A 16,919-nucleotide genomic window follows, 5' to 3' on the forward strand; every position below is an offset into this window, starting at 1 on the left:
ATAGAAAGAGTATAAATGTTAAGAATAAAAAATAATTAAAATATTAAAAATGAAAAGAATATTATTTTTTTTGGTGCCGCCCAAAATGAATTGAGTGAAAATTTACCAAATTAGTAATTGGTGACAAATATTTGATAATTAACATATGAGATGGTCTAACGAAATGGCTATTGATGTTTTATTTGTAATATTTTCATAATTTTATTAATATTTTTCAGCAACTCTTTAAAGTTATATATTAACACTTTAATTTTAGTGATTTTGCAACTATTATTATGTGATATTTGATTATCAGTCTTTTTCATTTAATAATGCCATGAGTCACATGTTTAATGAAAAGTCCACAATTCTACATCCTGAATTAGGTTCATTTTATAATTCTTTTAATGAAACATGAAAAAAAAAAACAAATGTTGTAATATTGATATTAATTCTTTAATAATAATAAATTCTAAATAATTATTATTCTTTTTATTAAAAATATATGCTAATTTAAAATAAAAATGATCATAATCATAAATGAATTGTATTTTTTTAAGATGACTATGTTATAATATTGTGAAAATATTTTCAGTATAAAGTGAACAATAAAAACTAGACTGAAACATGTAAATGAGAATAGATTAACCCTCATAGCATACACATAAATACAATTTTGTACTTGAGAATTTCAGCATGTACTGAAATTACTGAATTATTTATTTTGTGTAAATATAAATATGTAATAATAGTAAATACTAAAAATCAAGGGCACTTGAGCTTGCCACCATGAGTTTTCATATTGGCATAGCAAGGGCAGACATGTGTGTTCCCGGAAGTGCCAGGTGGCACGCAATTGCACCTCTGACAGCAAGTGTTGCATGCCCTCATGCACATCTTCTGCCTTGATGTCTTGCTGCACCTGTATCCACATTTTAACTTGCAATCTCCCATTTTTTAACAACAAAAAACTGTTAATTATATTCATTTAAATCTAATACATAATTTAATTTTATATTTCTAATTCTTACCTATTTGTTCTGCTTCTGCACTGCTCTTCAGCTGCAATTTTGTTAATACAATAAAAATGTTACAGTCACAGAAAAATATATATATCAAATATTGATCGAAAAAGACAAAAATTAAAAAAAATTGAGTAAAATGTATATACTATAAATAAAAATTATCAACTAAATGTAAAAAGAATGATTTTGTCAAATAAAATAAGACACGGAGTAACACTGATATGGAACTTCACAACATTTGTATCTACATCGAGGACTTATCGAAGGTGGGAAAGTTGGTCGGTCATGGAAAAATTCAATTTTTTCTTGTCATTTCTCTAAGTTTTTTATTTTGGCCCCCTTGAAAAACTGATATTTTTTTTACATCTATATGATATGTCTTTTAAAACAAAAAAACAAAATTGTTATTTGCACTGGTCATATGTATGGTTTGGTCATTGCATACTTATTAATATGTATTTAAAACAATTTATGATTGGAAGAAAAAAACTCAAACTAAAAATAAAGATGTACCTCATGCATTAAGAGGATGCAAAATATTGCCAAGATGACCAGAGTCTTGGAATTGGCCATTGTTAAGGTTTCTTAGCTAATGAAAGAGAATAAGAGATAAAGAGAAAAAAAGGATTAGATAGATGTAATGTAGATTTAGCTAACCTAAGTCACCCTATTTATAACGTTGCAGTATTACTTTTGCCTTTTGTTCTATATTAAGCTTTTGCGTTCGTAACAATTAACTCATTATTATCTCATCAATTTTCACACACCATTAATTTTTTAGTTATGGATTATGACTAGGTATGTTATCATCTTTTATGCAACTTAACAAACCTAGAGTAGATAATAAATCTGTTGTAGCTAAGTATTTTTGAAGAACAAAAATAGATTACAAATGGGATATTAAGTATCAATTATTCCGACGGATTATATAGTTTTTACTAGTGCAAGCCCACAGAATTAGGTCATTTGTGGAGTTTTGTAGTGGTTTTTTGTTTTGCATAAATAAGAATTAGGGGTTGTTGTTACTTGATGCAATTATGCCAAAAAAAATATTTAGAGTACTTAATTTATCATATTTATCTATATATTATTAAAAATACAAAAAAATGATGAAAGAGGAAATAATTGTTATCTAATGCAATTATGACAAAAAAAACATTATTTATCAGATGTTCAATGGTGGAACTATAAAATTAATTACATATAAAATCATCACTTTTATATTAAATTGTCATTCAACTAGGTTCATTAAAAATTGTCAATTTCATTTATCATTTTTTATTTTTTTGCAATTGTACTACCATTTAAAAATGGTCTAATGTTTTAAAAACCCCGACCTTTCATTCCCTTTTCAATCCTACCTAACGTAGAAAATCAGTCAATTTTACTCTATTTTGTATTTTTATCATTTCAATTGTACTCTAAAATATAAAATTGACCTTTTTTATTTGGCAAAAGATCAACAAAATTCTCTACATTGACCCTTTTTGCATTAGATTAACTTTGTATATTAAATTGACCATTTTTGAAAAACTTTTTTGAACTTTTATCAATTAAACAAAGGTCAATTTTATGCTTCAGGGTACAATTGAAATAAATAAAAAATACAAAATAGGGTAAAATTGACAAATTTTCAACGTCAGGGTGGATTAAAAAGGGGATGAAAGGTCGGAGATTTTTTAAGACATTAAGCCTTTAAAAATCACCTTTTTCTTGTTTGGCAAATATGATTTTTATAATTATATCAATTATTTGTGCCATCTCACTTGTCGTGCCACATTATCCTCCGGTTGTCACGTTAATTATAAATAGATGAATTTTCGAACAGTGATATAATTGCAAAAAATTGAAAAATAATGAATACAATTGACAACTTTAAAAATCGTGATAAAATTGCAATTTAATATACTAAATATGGTGATTTTATATGTAATTAATTAATCCTAATATAAAATGAGAGTATAATGAGAAAAAAAGGCGACAGCTATAAAAAAATTGCGTGGGATGAGATAATTAAAAGAAAAACGATTGCCCCTCTTTATCTTTTTAATTCTATCGTGATTAACAATGTGCATTAATACTAAGCAACTTTAGTTACTGATAGACTAATTCTTTAATTTTCTGTTGATGGCGTACACTGAAAATTATGGGGTTTTGCTGGTTTTTTTAAACATGTTTGAATAGCCATGTACTTAAAGATTTAACCAAAAAGAAGAAAAAAACGTTTATTTTCACGTCTCCTTTTACTATCAGCTAGTTTTGTAAATTTTAGATTTAGCATATCATAAGCTGATAAACTAATTCTTTAGCATATCATAAGCTGATAAACTATTAGCTAGAATTACTGATAGACTAATTCTTTAATTTATTACGTATGCCTGAATTCTAATTCAATCATAGAATTTGCATGACTACTTTATTCCACTAATTATTTTCACGTCTCCTTTTACTATTAGCTAGTTTTGTACATTTTAATTTAGCATATCATAAGCTGTTTAATATACAATCTGACACACAGAAAATAACATACAATCAACACTTTTAAAAATAAAATAAAAAATTAATCATTTTCTTTCCGGTTTATGTACGACTATATTCCATGAAATGATTTACATACAAAATATATAACAAGAACAGTAATGTGTGATGCTCCCTTTGGTTTCAGGATAGATGATCTAAAACCGAACCCAACACCGTGTGCATTGTGCCACACAATCTCCCTTGCAGTCAACATTGTAACCTAATACTTTCGGATTTCGAAGGAGAAGATTTCTTAATGTTTTTCCTTTTATCGCCCAATCCTTTTCGAGTATCTTCACGTTGTTTTTCAATTCATATTCAATATTACAACCGAGAACTTCAGGAAATTTTTTGACTACCTTGTAAAGATCTTCATCAGAAAGTCCTAGACTCCTCAGAAAATCAAGTATTTCACAAACAGTTTCATATTTCGGGACTTCTTGTTTTCGTTCTTCGCCCCAGTAAGGCGAATGCACGAAGCCAAATGCTTTTCCGAGTATCTTGTCTTTCTCTTCGGTACTGAATTCAAATGCAGATAGTGCTTCTCTGCATGCTTCCCATGTCTTCTTCTCTTCATCATTTAAAGTTGAATTATCAACTTGTGCAGTTGAATGTACGATCCACTTCTTAGGAGATAATTGCGAAGTCGATATTCCCCAGTTGAACGTACTATCCCCATTCAAACGAACAATCCATGGTGCAGCTGTTGGAAGATCAGGCTGCAATGGAAAGACAGATGGTGTGATTACCAAACTAAACATACAATGTGATTAATTGTTTGCTTAAAACCTATGGGCTATAAGAATGTACAAAATGCCAATTATACGTTATAACTTGAGATTACATGCAATAATTTTGTTTAGAAATTGCAAGATACCTGAATGGAAAATCAATTTTATCAGATAAAAGCTCCATAAACTTTATATATATTTTCATACCATAAAGGCATGAAGAACTGAATCTAGAACATCTAATAAAACTAAGAAATTCCCTTGCCACCCAAGCTGTAAAACATTGCATTTTAATCAATTAGAACATCGAGAGCTGAACAGGCATTTCCCACAACGGAAAATCTAGATGCGGTTATCACTGTAAGTAAATTTCAAAAAGAAAGACGAAAGGCTTATTTTATTCAAAATTATTATGCTGGATGGAATGAATAAGCGGCTAATGTAGCTTCAGAATTGTTTTCGTTTATGAAAGAGTAATCAAGATAACATCAAGAGTTCATAATAAAAGAGGCAGCACAAGGTTGAAGCAGAATAACATATCAGTATCCTAATCACTTCTCAATTAATACCTATAAAGTTGGGTATCAAACATTTAACTTGCATTTTAAGACCACCTAGCTACAGAAGGAGCGTCAAGAAAAGATACGATGTATGTATGTATGTAGATTAACTATACATGCTTAAGGAAGGCAGCTCATTCAAGAACATAATACGAAGCCTAAAGCCAATAAAAGGGTACAGTTATGGTGTGTCTATGCGCGCCTCATTGATGCTTTGTTGTTGTCAATAAAGTTAAAACAAGCCTACTTCCATGAACAGAAATTTTCAGCAATAGTGTGAAGGGATTTTAACTCTTATTGCCATATTTTCCTTGTCAAGTCCTCATATTTGGCAATGTTTCTGCTGCTTGTTATTTATTCATTCTACAGCAGCAGAGATTAAGTCCATGGACCAAGTCGCGATAATAAAAATGAGATGAAATGTACTAACATTTAAAAAGTTCAAACGTGTTCCAGAATCCAAGGTTGATAGAGGAGAAGCTGATGATCTTCCTAGCATCCCTGAACTGCGACAAAGAAACGAAATGAGAAAGAAGCTAAGACATTAAGAAAAATGGTAATAAAGCAACCGGAAAAAGCTTAACAGTGTTTAAAATGAAGAAGAAAGACCAATAATTACCACAGAAGATTTCATGAATGTAACAATATCTATTCTCATTTTTTTACAGAATAACAATGACTTATGATGCTTAATCCACTACATTCACTTGGCATCTAATTTTATCATCTTACATGTTTGGACAAACCAAATACTAATTTAAACAGTTCAATGTCATATATTCATTGAAACAAATGTGCAAGCATGATTTTCCGGCACTAAATTGTCCTAGCATCCTTCTTTCCTATTAGCTCCCACTTAAGCTGTAAATCCATAATTATCGAGATCAGCTGGACGGTTCCAGTTCCTCCACATGCTTTTCTACGGTCAATTTTTCATAAGATATGTGTTATATTGGAAGGGTGTTTTTTTTCCTGTTGGAATGCTTAAAAGATTTGAAAACAATTGTGTTAAAACGAACAAGTCACTTTATCACAGGTAAAGTTTCTTTACATCTAGGTAGCACAGACACTTCATTGAATCGACGTTTCCCGTTTCGGAAACGTTTCGGACACTTGACGTTTCGGACACGAAACTTCATTTTTTGCATAGGAAACTTTAAAATTTTACCGTTTCGCCGTGTCCAAGTGTCCCGTTTTCCCGTATCCGTGTCCGTGTCCCGTTTTCCCGTATCCGTGTCCGTGCTACCTAGCATTCAAATCTTATCCTTGCATTTTATTTCTTTAAATTGATCAAACATCGAACACTATGATTATCTGCGAATGCAGCAAGACTATCACTTTAGTTGGTTTTACAATCCAAAAATGAACCAAAAAAAAAAAAAAATCAAAATGCATTAAGACTTGGATAGTTAACAGACGAGTCCTTCACATAATATAGATTTTGGCAACTATTCACATGTAAGAACACCTATCAGATATTACTATTCAAAATTTCAAATAATCAAGAAATAAAGAAGAGAGACGATTGATTTTGACAAATTAAATACCAAGAATTTCTCTCAATGAAAAACTCAATCAACAGACAATAGTCAAGTCGTCAAATTCCAGATTACTAATGAAGATAACTCATAAACTTCAACAAAGATCAAAAAAACAAACAGCAATTCAAACACATCAGACTGATGAATAGTTTAAAGAAATACCCATAAGAAGAATCGGTGTAAATTTGCAATCTTGCAGTTACAGAACTATGTGGAGAAGATAAATAATTTATTTATCAAGTGGTATCAATGTACAAATTTATAAAAGTTGAAGTTACAAACTGTAAATACCTGTGATTCTGATTAATTACTTGATGTTGATGATATCACAGGAAAGCTAAGCTAAACGGATTGAGTCTTCCTTGTATTGATCACGTTGGTGCTGGCACGTGGTAGAGCTGTGTACTATTTGCCTGTTTGGGCCGTGGGGTCCGGGCTTCATCGAGCTCAAGCCCATTACAAAATATTAAATATTTTTGGAATTCTTTCTCAAAAAAATACATTTCTTGTGATATTTTTTTTAAAGATACGATTGTTTTTATAATTTACAAAAATGTGCTCTTTTATATTTTTTTATGAATACGCAGTTTGCAAATATTCAGTACATTTTTTAAAAAATGTATTTTTTTTTTTAAAAAGGTCATATATACTTTTAAGGTTTACAAGATCAAGTAAGCCATCAACGTCCGGAAAGATTCAAATATGCCTCTGATATCTTAAAAAATTCAAAGTGCAGCTAATTTAGCATCGCCTCAGCTGAAGACTTCGGTAGTCGGTCCTGAAGATGGCAGCATTAGATGGCGGCCTCCGTCCCAAGGCTGTTTGAAAGTAAACGTCGACGCAGCGGTGTTCCCAGGTCGGCAGTATATGGGTGTTGGAGTTGTGGTTCGTGACTGGCGTGGTGAGGTTATTAAGGCTAGGCATAGAAGATGGTTGGGCTCGTTTTCTCCCCGACTGGCTGAGATAATGGGTATTAGAGAGGTATTAAGTTGGCTCAAAGGGCATGATAAAATTATTATTGAGTCGGACGCGATGGAGGTTGTGTTAGAGATTAGAAACCCGACTAATATTGAACCTGAGATGCTTGTGGATGATTGTTTAGAACTAGCAGTTAGATAATATTTATTTTGTTTTCGTGAGGCGATCTGCGAATCGGGCAGTGCATGTTTTAGCGCAGTATGTCAGTTCCAATTCAGGTCATCAGGAGTGGTATAGTCACTTTTCTGAATATCTCACAAATGTAACTGCTTTCGATTTGATTTAATAAGAATCAATTTTCTCCTAAAAAAAATGTCTTAAAAAATAAGTAATCAGATTTTGACGCAAAAATGAGACGTTAGGGCCTGATTCTCAAAATTAGGGGTCTAGTTGTTCATTTTTTAAGACGTTAGGGGTATGTTTGATTATTTTTAGGACGTTGATAGCTTACTTGATTCTAAAGCAAAATCTTAAGAGCATAATTGATCCCTTTTTTATTTTTCTGAAATGTAAGAAAATTATATTTTTATAAAATGTTTAAAAAAGCATCAAATGTAATTTTGTCATATTTTTATTTTGACCAGTTATTAAAGTACATTGTAAATCCACTCTGATAATTTTCTTTTTATTTTTAATGATGAATTAATATAATTAATAATTTCTGATTAAGCTTAATTAAACCACTCATGAGCCATAAGTATTACTTCACTCTCACACAAGCTAAATGATCTATCCACATAAACTTAGCCCCACAGCCACAAAGGCTCGCTCGCTCCGTGTCCAACTGTCAATCATAATAAGCCTATTCCTGTAATTTCACACCTCTCTCTGTCTGTCTCACTCCCCACCGACGTCAACATTAACAAAAGCACCGCCGCTTCGCCGCCGCCACCGTCACGCCGTTGCCGGCATCCTCTTCTTTATTTCACGTCTGTTCTCGTTGATAAATCGAACTCACACGCCCTCTGTTAATACCTATACATACACAAGCTTACAATTTATTTTTATTTTTATTAACAATGCAAAAGCTGGTTTTTAAATGAAAATACAAATTTAGAAAAGAAATGGCGCAGTACAGGCAATCAGGAGGCGGACATTACTATGCAAACGGAACGCCGTCGTCAGATCACGTCTCCATTGGAATTCGTGCTTCTTCGTCGCAATCTCTATCACAGCAACAGCAACAATACAAGCCAATTCGTGTTCGGCGATCAGCGGCGAGATCCGATAAATTGCATCATCGCTTTTCGTCTTCTAGAAGCTTCTCGATCGCTGCGATTATTGCCGTCCTTAGTCTTGTACTTGTTGTTACTGTTTTAGCTTATTATTACATCTCCTCTTCTGAAGATACCGTTGCTAAAGGTTACAAACATACTAACTCTAATCTCTAATCGTTACTTTATTATTTCCTTTGCTTTTGTTTTAGTTGTTAGATTTTTTTTAATTATTTAAGATAATGTAGCTCAAATTTGATTTGCTTGTTTTAGCTCAAAATTTGAGGTATAGGTCATGATTGTTACTTGTTATATTTTCTCGCTACTTTTTATAGTAAATTTGAAAAATATAATTATTTAAGTGTGTTCTTAATGTAGCCGAGCTCCTGATTAGTTTGCCTGAACTTTAAATTGCTTAAGATTTTTCTATGACGGGTGCTTTTTTATGTTTTACTAAGTCAATCATGACTCTGCTGGTGCAGAAATAAATGATCATCTTCTTATTGATGATGATAGCCTTGATTTTCTTCCAAATGTTACACGTACCAACTCTGTTAGCTTTGGACATGGTTCAACACACGGACGGGATTCTAGGTATTGGGATAAGGATGATAGGAGAAGGGATGGGGATTATAACGAGGATGATGTGGATCATGTTAGCAAGGAAGCTAAAGATGACTCTACTGAAAAGGGTAACGATCCGGTGAAGTTGAAGAATGGAAAGGTGAAGACCGCGCAAGATGATCCTTCTAAGGGTTTACATCAAAGGGGAACTGGGTTGTACAATGAAGATGGGCGTAAAGAATTGAAAATGTATGAAGCAGAATATGAGGCTTCTTTAAAGAATGCTGGCCAGTTGAGAAATGAAAATGAGATTAAACATCAAGAACTTGATGATGAGGATCATGGGCAGCAGAATGAGGGAGTTGATACAGATAATGAGTATGATGATGGCATAGACTCTCATGATCCTCAAAATGAGGATTATGACAATTCTGGACATGACAATGAAGACCAACCTGCCGTGAGGATTCCCCATGACAAAGATGATAGAGAATCCTCTGATTTTAATGATGCTGAAACTAAGGATCAAAAGTTAGACAAGGACAATCACGAAGTCTCTGAGAACATATCATATAAGTCTTTGAAGACCAGAAATGTAGATAATGTTGACAGTAATTCTCGGCTTCGGCATTCATTTGGTGGTCAATCTACAACTAAATCTAAGTCGGATGTAAAAAGGAAACAGAAGCATCGCAAAGGTTCGTAAATATTTTCTTTAATCTCCCCATCTCCCCTTTGCTTCTCGTTCTTCCTTAAATGCTACTGGGCCTGGGAACATTTAGTACCTTGTTTTAATTAGAGCTGATGTTCTTTAGTTAAATTTTATATAGCTTTATGCTTCTCAAGCCTTTTTGCCCTTATTCTAATTAATTTCCCCCGGAAAGAAATTTAGATATCTTAGGATCTTAATAAATTTGTGTATCTGTAACAAAATTTTAATGGATTTTGGCACTTGTATTTTGTTAAATATTGCTTACAGTTATATATGTTGCATAGTCCATACTTTACTGAAAAGTGGCTTAATATAGGCTAGTTCCAAACGTAATGAATGAAATAGCCAGCATATGAGCGTTGTAATTGAGTTGAGTTTTGTGGCAGATAAAATAAATTTGGGTATTCATTAGTTACGTTGTAGCTTTGGAATGATGAGTTCTCACAGAAGCTAACTGATGTAACAATGGTGATCAAAGTTTCCTTATCCTCCACACTGTAGTATCCTACCTTTCCTCTAAACGGTTTTTATTTTCCTTTTCATGGAGATTAAAGAAAGAACAGAAGAGATTTGTTCGGTCTCCTTATTGTCTTGTTGCATATCGTGACCTATCCTTTCCCTTGTTGGGAGTGGTTCTTTTTTCAAGAGGTGGTTTGCAGGGGGAGGTAGGGTGACATTTATAGTTGGTATCTGAAGCATGATGTTTCAGAGCTGCATTTATGTTGTAAATATTGTCTCTGGATGGATGGGTGGCATGCCGTGATATAATAAATCTAATGCAGAAAGGCTGATAGTTCCTAGGTTCAGAACTTAAAGATCGATTAGCACAACTGCTTTAACACTTTGTTTATTCTTTATATCAAATTTACATTCGACATCATTGAATATGTCAGCTTCTGCGTGAATTAAATTCCCCAAGCCCACTATTATCTGTGTGTTATATATGCTAAGCTTATTTCTTGGCTTGAGTGGACGAGATGAAACACTTGTGCTGGTGATCTGAAATGCATGTCAAATACATTCGTATAATCTGCACATAAGCTTTTTGGTTGACTTGAAAAGTTGAATTGGTGCTGTTTTATGTGCTCTCCTCTATTTAAGCTTGGCGTTGATTGCACTTCCTGAGTTAAATGTTATTTGACAGCTTTTGAAACAGTCTCTTATGTAAATGGTGAAGGAGGTTTTACAAATTTCTAGATAACCGGTTAATCACTTAAGCACTTTAAAGTACAAATATCTGATTCTTAAAGGAATCAGTTTCTTTTTTTTTTCATTTTTTCATTTTTTCATTTTTTATTGTTGCTGTTATTTTTTTCATCTCCCTTTTCAGATGGTCTGCACAGGCCTCTCTCATGCCCTAACATCTTTTGTCTGTCTACACTTGGTACATTGACATTTGTATTCACTGTTAATGCACCACGTCAAGTTTCTTTTTCTTTTGTTACAATTATGGGCTTGTATTTTACGACTGAATTTTTTTCTTCTTTGTCCTCATTTGTTAAAAGAATACTTATATGAGCGTTTTCCACACTTATCTGATAAATCATTCTTGACAGGATCTTGTGAGATGAAGTTTTTAAATTCTACCACGCAGCTTGTGGAGCCATTTGAAAGTCGGAAATTTGCAAGGTTTTCCTTGCAGTACAACGAAAAGGAGGAGAAGCCCAATGGGGAGGAACAATGGGAACCTAGATTTGCTGGGCATCAGAGCCTACAAGAGCGGGAAGAATCGTTTTTGGTACATGACCAACAAATAAATTGTGGATTTGTCAAAGGTCCTGAAGGATCCTCTAGCGCAGGATTTGATTTGTCAGAAGATGATGCAAGTTATATCAGTAGATGCCACATTGCTGTGATCTCTTGTATCTTTGGCAATTCTGATCGCTTGAGGTCACCTCCTACTAAAACGGTATGCATATGAATATATTACTTAATAATTCAAGAATGTTTTGAAGCATTTCTATGTTTGGTGCCGGTTTCTGAGTGATCATTTCTTGTGTTTGACACGAGGCATCTATTCAAAGAGAATATTCATGTGTATTTTACTTCAAAGAATCCAAATAATTGTATGTACTGTAGTTTTGGAAATTGGACATGCATGTATATTTCCATTTATTGGCTATAGAATGTAGGAAAGAAATATTTGCAGCAACCTGGAGTTTTGTAAATTCAAATTCTCCCCGGTCTTATATAATTGAAAACCAGCATTTGGCATCATATGGTAATATTACTCTTAAGGTGAATATATTAGAAACTCGGAAGCTAAGCTTGCTCGTGTCACATATTGTCTTTTGTGTGTGTATATGCATTGTCTGTTCCCTTCTCTTCTTTTCTTGCTCTGCTTGCCATATCTTGAATTATGTTTTCTACTATTTGAGAGATTGAAATCATGGTCCTTAATTTATTCTGTGTCAATTTGAATTGTTAAATATGTTTCTTTCTTCAGGTCACTCGTTTATCAAGGAAAAATGTGTGCTTTGTTATGTTCATGGATGAAGTTACATTGCGAACACTTTCTTCGGAAGGTCATGCGCCTGATACAGCAGGTTTTATTGGTTTTTGGAAGGTTGTGGTAGCGAAAAATCTTCCTTATACTGACATGCGGAGAGTGGGGAAAATACCAAAATTGTTGCCACACAGGCTTTTCCCTTCTGCGAGGTATGGAATAAAGTTCACATTGAAATGTTTGTCTTATACTGCCTGTAATTTTATATTTGTCCTGTAATAGATAGCTTATCATTGTTATCCTATATTAGTGTATTAGTATAGTGTCTATTGCTTATAACAGTTTTGGCTGCATATTTATTTTATGACCCCCCAAAAAAAAAATAGAACCACAAGAGCATTAAATTCTGAGGGATTCATGAAAAATTTGACTGGAAACCCTCTTGCACAATGAGTGAACTGTACCGTGTTCTTGAGGATTGAGATTTGAGACGAAGTAGAGATCTATTATAGAGGTAAAGCAATTAATTGTATACTGAATTTCTCTCTTAACCTGGTCCACTAATTGAAAGTTGTAATATTTCCATGGATATGAACCCTTAACTACTGATCATCAAATGGCAATGTGTCTCTCTCTTAACCTGGTCCACTAACTGGTCCTTTGTTTGTAATTTCAAAAACAAATTGAATAGATTTTTATAGGGCTTACAAACATATAACTGGTCATGGTTATGGATAATTCTTTTAGAGTTGGAGGTAGAATTTTGTGTATTTTATGTATATTGGATGTATGTTCTTATACATTTAACGAGGAAGTGTCTAGATTTTGATATGTTAAGAATGGATATACTAAAGTGATTGTGGTCGTCACAACCCCTTGCTGGCACCTTATAGAGATGTAGATTGATACTATGACAGCACATTTCTATGAAATAGGCATAGAAACTGGTTTTATATTGCTTGTTGAGATTAGTAAGTTTCTAGATTAGTAGAATTTCCTTGCGAACATACAGTATGACTTATAGTTTATCTGCAGAGACTCTTTACGAACATACAGTATGACTTATAGTTTATCTGCACTGCTGTATGTGTGTTCTTAGATACTCAATTTGGTTGGATAGCAAATTACGCCTGCAAGTTGACCCTCTGCTTATTCTGGAATATTTCTTGTGGCGGAAAGGATATGAATATGCTATTTCTAATCACTATGATCGCCATTGTATATGGGAAGAGGTGGCACAGAACAAGAGACTGAACAAATACAATCATAGTGTAATAGATCAGCAATTCGCTTTCTACCAGGCTGATGGACTGACAAAGTTCAATGTTTCTGATCCAAACAAGCTTCTTCCCAGCAGTATGTTTTCCCCATGTTTTTTGTGGTACAATTCATTGTTAAAATTATTCTTAGAACCTTTCTTTAGATACGACGTTTGTTTTAATTATCTACAGATGTCCCTGAAGGGTCTCTAATTGTTAGAGCGCACACTCCAATGTCGAATCTGTTCTCCTGTCTTTGGTTCAATGAGGTTGAACGCTTTACTCCTCGTGACCAACTGAGTTTTGCATACACATATCAAAAACTAAGACGAATGAATCCTGACAAGCCATTTCATCTTCATATGTTTAAGGTGAAAATTTCTGCTGATTGTTTCTTTTTAGTTTTTCCTTGATAACTATCTTAAGACGTGGTGCTTTCGTGATTTTCCTCATGAGAGTGCTCACCCCAAGTGTGAATTGATAAGGAAAGGGTGCACTTTCCATACCATTGCCAGCTGGAGCAACCAATTAACTTCTCATGGGCATGTGAAATATTGATTCCAATTCCACCTATATTTTTGATGTAGGATTGTGAGAGGAGAGCCGTTGCAAAATTATTTCGGCATAGGTCAGAGGAGAAGAGAAATATTCTTCGTCAACAAGCAACAGAATGAAATGCGTGAGAGATTTTTCTCTCATGGGGAGTCTTTTCTGTACATTATTCTTAGCCACACCCAGATTTAGTGCTTGATGATGGTATACCTTGTAATGCCCCCAAAGATGTTACCACTGTTGACGAGGAACTTAATGGATCAGTGCCGGAGTTCCTTAGCAGTTCCCTCGCTGAAGTGAGGTAATAGTACTGAATACCCTTCTCAAATGTTAATTAAATGCATCTGTGTGAAAAAGTAACTAGGATCTCCTCGAGCTTCTTCATTGTACCAATGCAATTCACTATTCTTTGTTTCATTTTGAGGTTAACCGTGCTGCCCGATGCCTTTTGTACCATTACTTCCTAATAGTAGTAATTTTCTTTTCACAACTTTTAAAATAGTAGTATTGGCTATTTGTATTTGTAACAAATTTTGATGAGTAACAAAAATATAGGTTATATGTTGTTTTGTTCTTGGCAAATTGAGTCTATACTGTCTTATGAATACTTTACTGAGCATATAAATCTAGTTTTTATAGAGTTCCGTGATAATTTGAAGGTTAGCATTCAACAGTTGTGGAATCCATGAACAAGTGATAAACCTATTAAATTTTTATGTATGAATCTAGGGGTGTAATGGAATCGAGTCGAGTCGAAACAGTGTTAAACTCGAGCTCAACTCAACTCTAAAATTTCAGCTGGAAACTAGAAACTTGATCGACTCGAAGCTTGAAGTTCAGACTCTAAAACCTCTGAGATTGTAATTTGTTTTGAACGCCTTGTTTTTACCTTTTAATCTTTGTAACGAGGTGTTGATCACATGGTAAATCATTACCATAAATCCTTCCACCGAGGTCACCAACTTCGATCTTCTTTATCATAATTGTTTTTTCCGAATCTGCCTCAAACTTATCTTATGAGAATATTACTAATCAGTATGAAAGGTTTTACATAAAATTTTGTTCAAATTTTTTGAACGCAAGTAAATGTAGATATTAAATTTATTATGTTACTATTTTTAAACTGTAGAATTCATTTAGAATTGTCACTAAATAAACAAAATCATTGTTCAGTTTCGGTTCGTTCGGTTTTTGCACACCCTAATATGTGCAGGTCACGTACTCGATTTGTATTATTAATAAAAATTCAACAAACTTACAAGGTTAGATTGATCATCTAATTAATTACAACACTAAATTCAATAAAAACAAAATTGTCTTTTTCTTTCAAAGTTTTCTTTCTATTTTCTTTTTCAGCTGCCATTAATCCATAGATTTCAAAATTACTCAATTAAAATTAGGTACTTTCGAAGAAAAATTAGTTTATTATTTATACTAAGTAGTCTATTCAAAAATTAGAAACTCATCTTCTCAAAAATAAATAAATTAGAAACTCATCTTTTCAAAAAAATATAATTAGAAACTCATCAAAAGGTGGAGGTGGATGTTGCTGAGCCCTTACCACGTGGCTTTACTAATGAAGCTGAGGACAACCAGCTGTTCTGGGTTTCCTTTCGATACGAGAAGCTTCCAGCTTTTTGTTTTTTTTGTGGGCTTTTGGGGCATGTGAATAGAGATTGTACAATGACTAAGGTGGAGGTGCAAGCTGTTACTTCTGCTGAAGGACGTCTACCCTATGGCCCATGGTTGAGAGCTGAACTTTTCTCTTATACTCCTAGTCCTCCTATATCTACTGGCATTTCATTTACATGGGAAGTAGGATCTTCTAGTACTCCTAATAAAGGGAAAGCCAAGATGCATGTTGATTCTCCTCTCCAGGTTTCTTCTCCTATTATGTGTACTGCTAGTCTTGTGGGTGTGGCTAGTTTAGTTGATACTATTCCTGTGGGATCCTGTTCTATGCCTGCCCAGTTTGCTCCCACTGTTACTTATCCTATCCTTTCTCATGCCTCTCCTGTTTTTACTGACTCAATGATTACCAATTCAGTGGCACCGTTTACTGCTAATGCTGGTCAGATTTTAACTGTGGTTGAAGGTCCATCTGCTTCTTGTCACCCAATGGTTTTACATCCACGTATTTATCAACTTTTGTCATCTGATTTGCAAATTAAATATGTGAATTTACAATGTCAAGAGCTTTCTTATTATCAACAGGCTGAGGTGGCTATAGGGGTAATGTATCCAAATGCTCGTTTTGCTGCTTCTCTTTTGAGTTCGTTATCTCAAAAGGATAAAGAAGGACTGGCTGTTTTGCTTCAGGAAATAGTACAGGCTGAGCTGTCTCTCCCAACATTGCCTGATGCTTCTAATCCTACTATTCTATGGTCTCCTTATCCAACCCAGAGTCGGCTGAATATTCGTACATGGAAGAAATTAGCACGCTTGGGAGTTTCTGATTCGCCCTACAATGAAGCTGGGACTTCTTCTTCAGATAGTCATGATGGAAAGAGAAAATGGGATCAGTTTCTCATCCCTCCTACACAGGATTCTGATGGGCCAAAATCCAAAGTCTTTATCACTGAATCTCACTCCTCTCCTACTGGTGCCGCCATGCTTCAACCAGCTTTATCAATGACTACTATGGCAAATAACTCAGATGTTGATCTTCTAGCCTGTTTACCGAAGAATCTGTTTGGTGATGAGGATGTTGATTGTTATCTCTGCTGTGATGAGACCACACAACCTTGGTCTCCAAAAGATCCATGAAGTTACTCAGCTGGAATTGTCAGGGGTTGGGGAATCCCCTGACAGCTAGACATTTGCAGGCTCTTTGTAGAG

At 33.9% G+C, this 16,919-nt stretch overlaps 3 protein-coding genes across 9 annotated transcripts; 1 reads left to right on the forward strand and 2 right to left on the reverse strand.

Moving 5' to 3' along the window:
- Positions 1-595: 595 nt before the first annotated feature.
- Positions 596-10,387, reverse strand: LOC126665933 (gibberellin-regulated protein 2-like). Its single transcript, XM_050358868.1, has 4 exons — positions 10,376-10,387; positions 1,518-1,594; positions 1,011-1,041; positions 596-926 (listed from the first exon to the last, which is right to left on the reverse strand). Exons 2-4 carry the CDS (start codon positions 1,575-1,577, stop codon positions 745-747), a joined length of 273 nt encoding a protein of 90 aa, XP_050214825.1. The 5' UTR covers positions 1,578-1,594; positions 10,376-10,387; the 3' UTR covers positions 596-744.
- On the reverse strand, positions 3,527-6,753 carry LOC126665932 (uncharacterized). 7 transcript variants are annotated; one of them, XM_050358861.2, is made up of 4 exons: positions 6,648-6,736; positions 5,984-6,129; positions 5,246-5,316; positions 3,527-4,243 (listed from the first exon to the last, which is right to left on the reverse strand). In XM_050358861.2, exons 2-4 carry the CDS (start codon positions 6,066-6,068, stop codon positions 3,680-3,682), a joined length of 720 nt encoding a protein of 239 aa, XP_050214818.1. In that variant the 5' UTR covers positions 6,069-6,129; positions 6,648-6,736; the 3' UTR covers positions 3,527-3,679. The 7 variants fall into 7 exon arrangements, with proteins under 7 accessions (XP_050214818.1, XP_050214819.1, XP_050214821.1 ...); XM_050358862.1 differs by lacking the exon at positions 6,648-6,736 and adding an exon at positions 6,519-6,641; XM_050358864.1 differs by lacking the exon at positions 5,984-6,129 and having other exon boundaries at positions 5,246-5,321; positions 6,648-6,753.
- LOC126665930 (uncharacterized) lies at positions 8,061-14,663 on the forward strand. The gene is made up of 7 exons (XM_050358859.2): positions 8,061-8,696; positions 9,031-9,810; positions 11,381-11,733; positions 12,271-12,482; positions 13,370-13,626; positions 13,722-13,900; positions 14,117-14,663. The coding sequence occupies exons 1-7, from the start codon at positions 8,399-8,401 to the stop codon at positions 14,201-14,203; spliced, it is 2,166 nt and encodes a 721-aa protein (XP_050214816.1). The 5' UTR covers positions 8,061-8,398; the 3' UTR covers positions 14,204-14,663.
- The last annotated feature ends 2,256 nt before the right edge of the window (positions 14,664-16,919 follow it).

The sequence above is a fragment of the Mercurialis annua genome, linkage group LG1-X, assembly GCF_937616625.2.
Source record: "Mercurialis annua linkage group LG1-X, ddMerAnnu1.2, whole genome shotgun sequence".
In the NCBI taxonomy this organism is placed as follows: domain Eukaryota; kingdom Viridiplantae; phylum Streptophyta; class Magnoliopsida; order Malpighiales; family Euphorbiaceae; genus Mercurialis; species Mercurialis annua.

Excerpts from the sequence above, each read along its gene's own strand:
- LOC126665932 (XM_050358861.2), bottom strand. The coding sequence starts at position 6,068 with ATGCTAGGTAGCACGGACACGGATACGGGAAAACGGGACACGGACACG. Across the intron at positions 5,317-5,983 it reads CACTTGGACACGGCGAAACG|GGATGCTAGGAAGATCATCA; the intron begins GTAAAATTTTAA and ends GTCGCAGTTCAG. Across the intron at positions 4,244-5,245 it reads CACGTTTGAACTTTTTAAAT|CCTGATCTTCCAACAGCTGC; the intron begins GTTAGTACATTT and ends TTTCCATTGCAG.
- LOC126665930 (XM_050358859.2), top strand. The coding sequence starts at position 8,399 with ATGGCGCAGTACAGGCAATCAGGAGGCGGACATTACTATGCAAACGGA. Across the intron at positions 11,734-12,270 it reads GGTCACCTCCTACTAAAACG|GTCACTCGTTTATCAAGGAA; the intron begins GTATGCATATGA and ends TTCTTTCTTCAG. Across the intron at positions 12,483-13,369 it reads AGGCTTTTCCCTTCTGCGAG|ATACTCAATTTGGTTGGATA; the intron begins GTATGGAATAAA and ends GTGTGTTCTTAG.
- LOC126665933 (XM_050358868.1), bottom strand. The coding sequence starts at position 1,577 with ATGGCCAATTCCAAGACTCTGGTCATCTTGGCAATATTTTGCATCCTC. Across the intron at positions 1,042-1,517 it reads GCATCCTCTTAATGCATGAG|CTGAAGAGCAGTGCAGAAGC; the intron begins GTACATCTTTAT and ends ACAAAATTGCAG. Across the intron at positions 927-1,010 it reads TGCAGAAGCAGAACAAATAG|ATTGCAAGTTAAAATGTGGA; the intron begins GTAAGAATTAGA and ends AAAAAATGGGAG.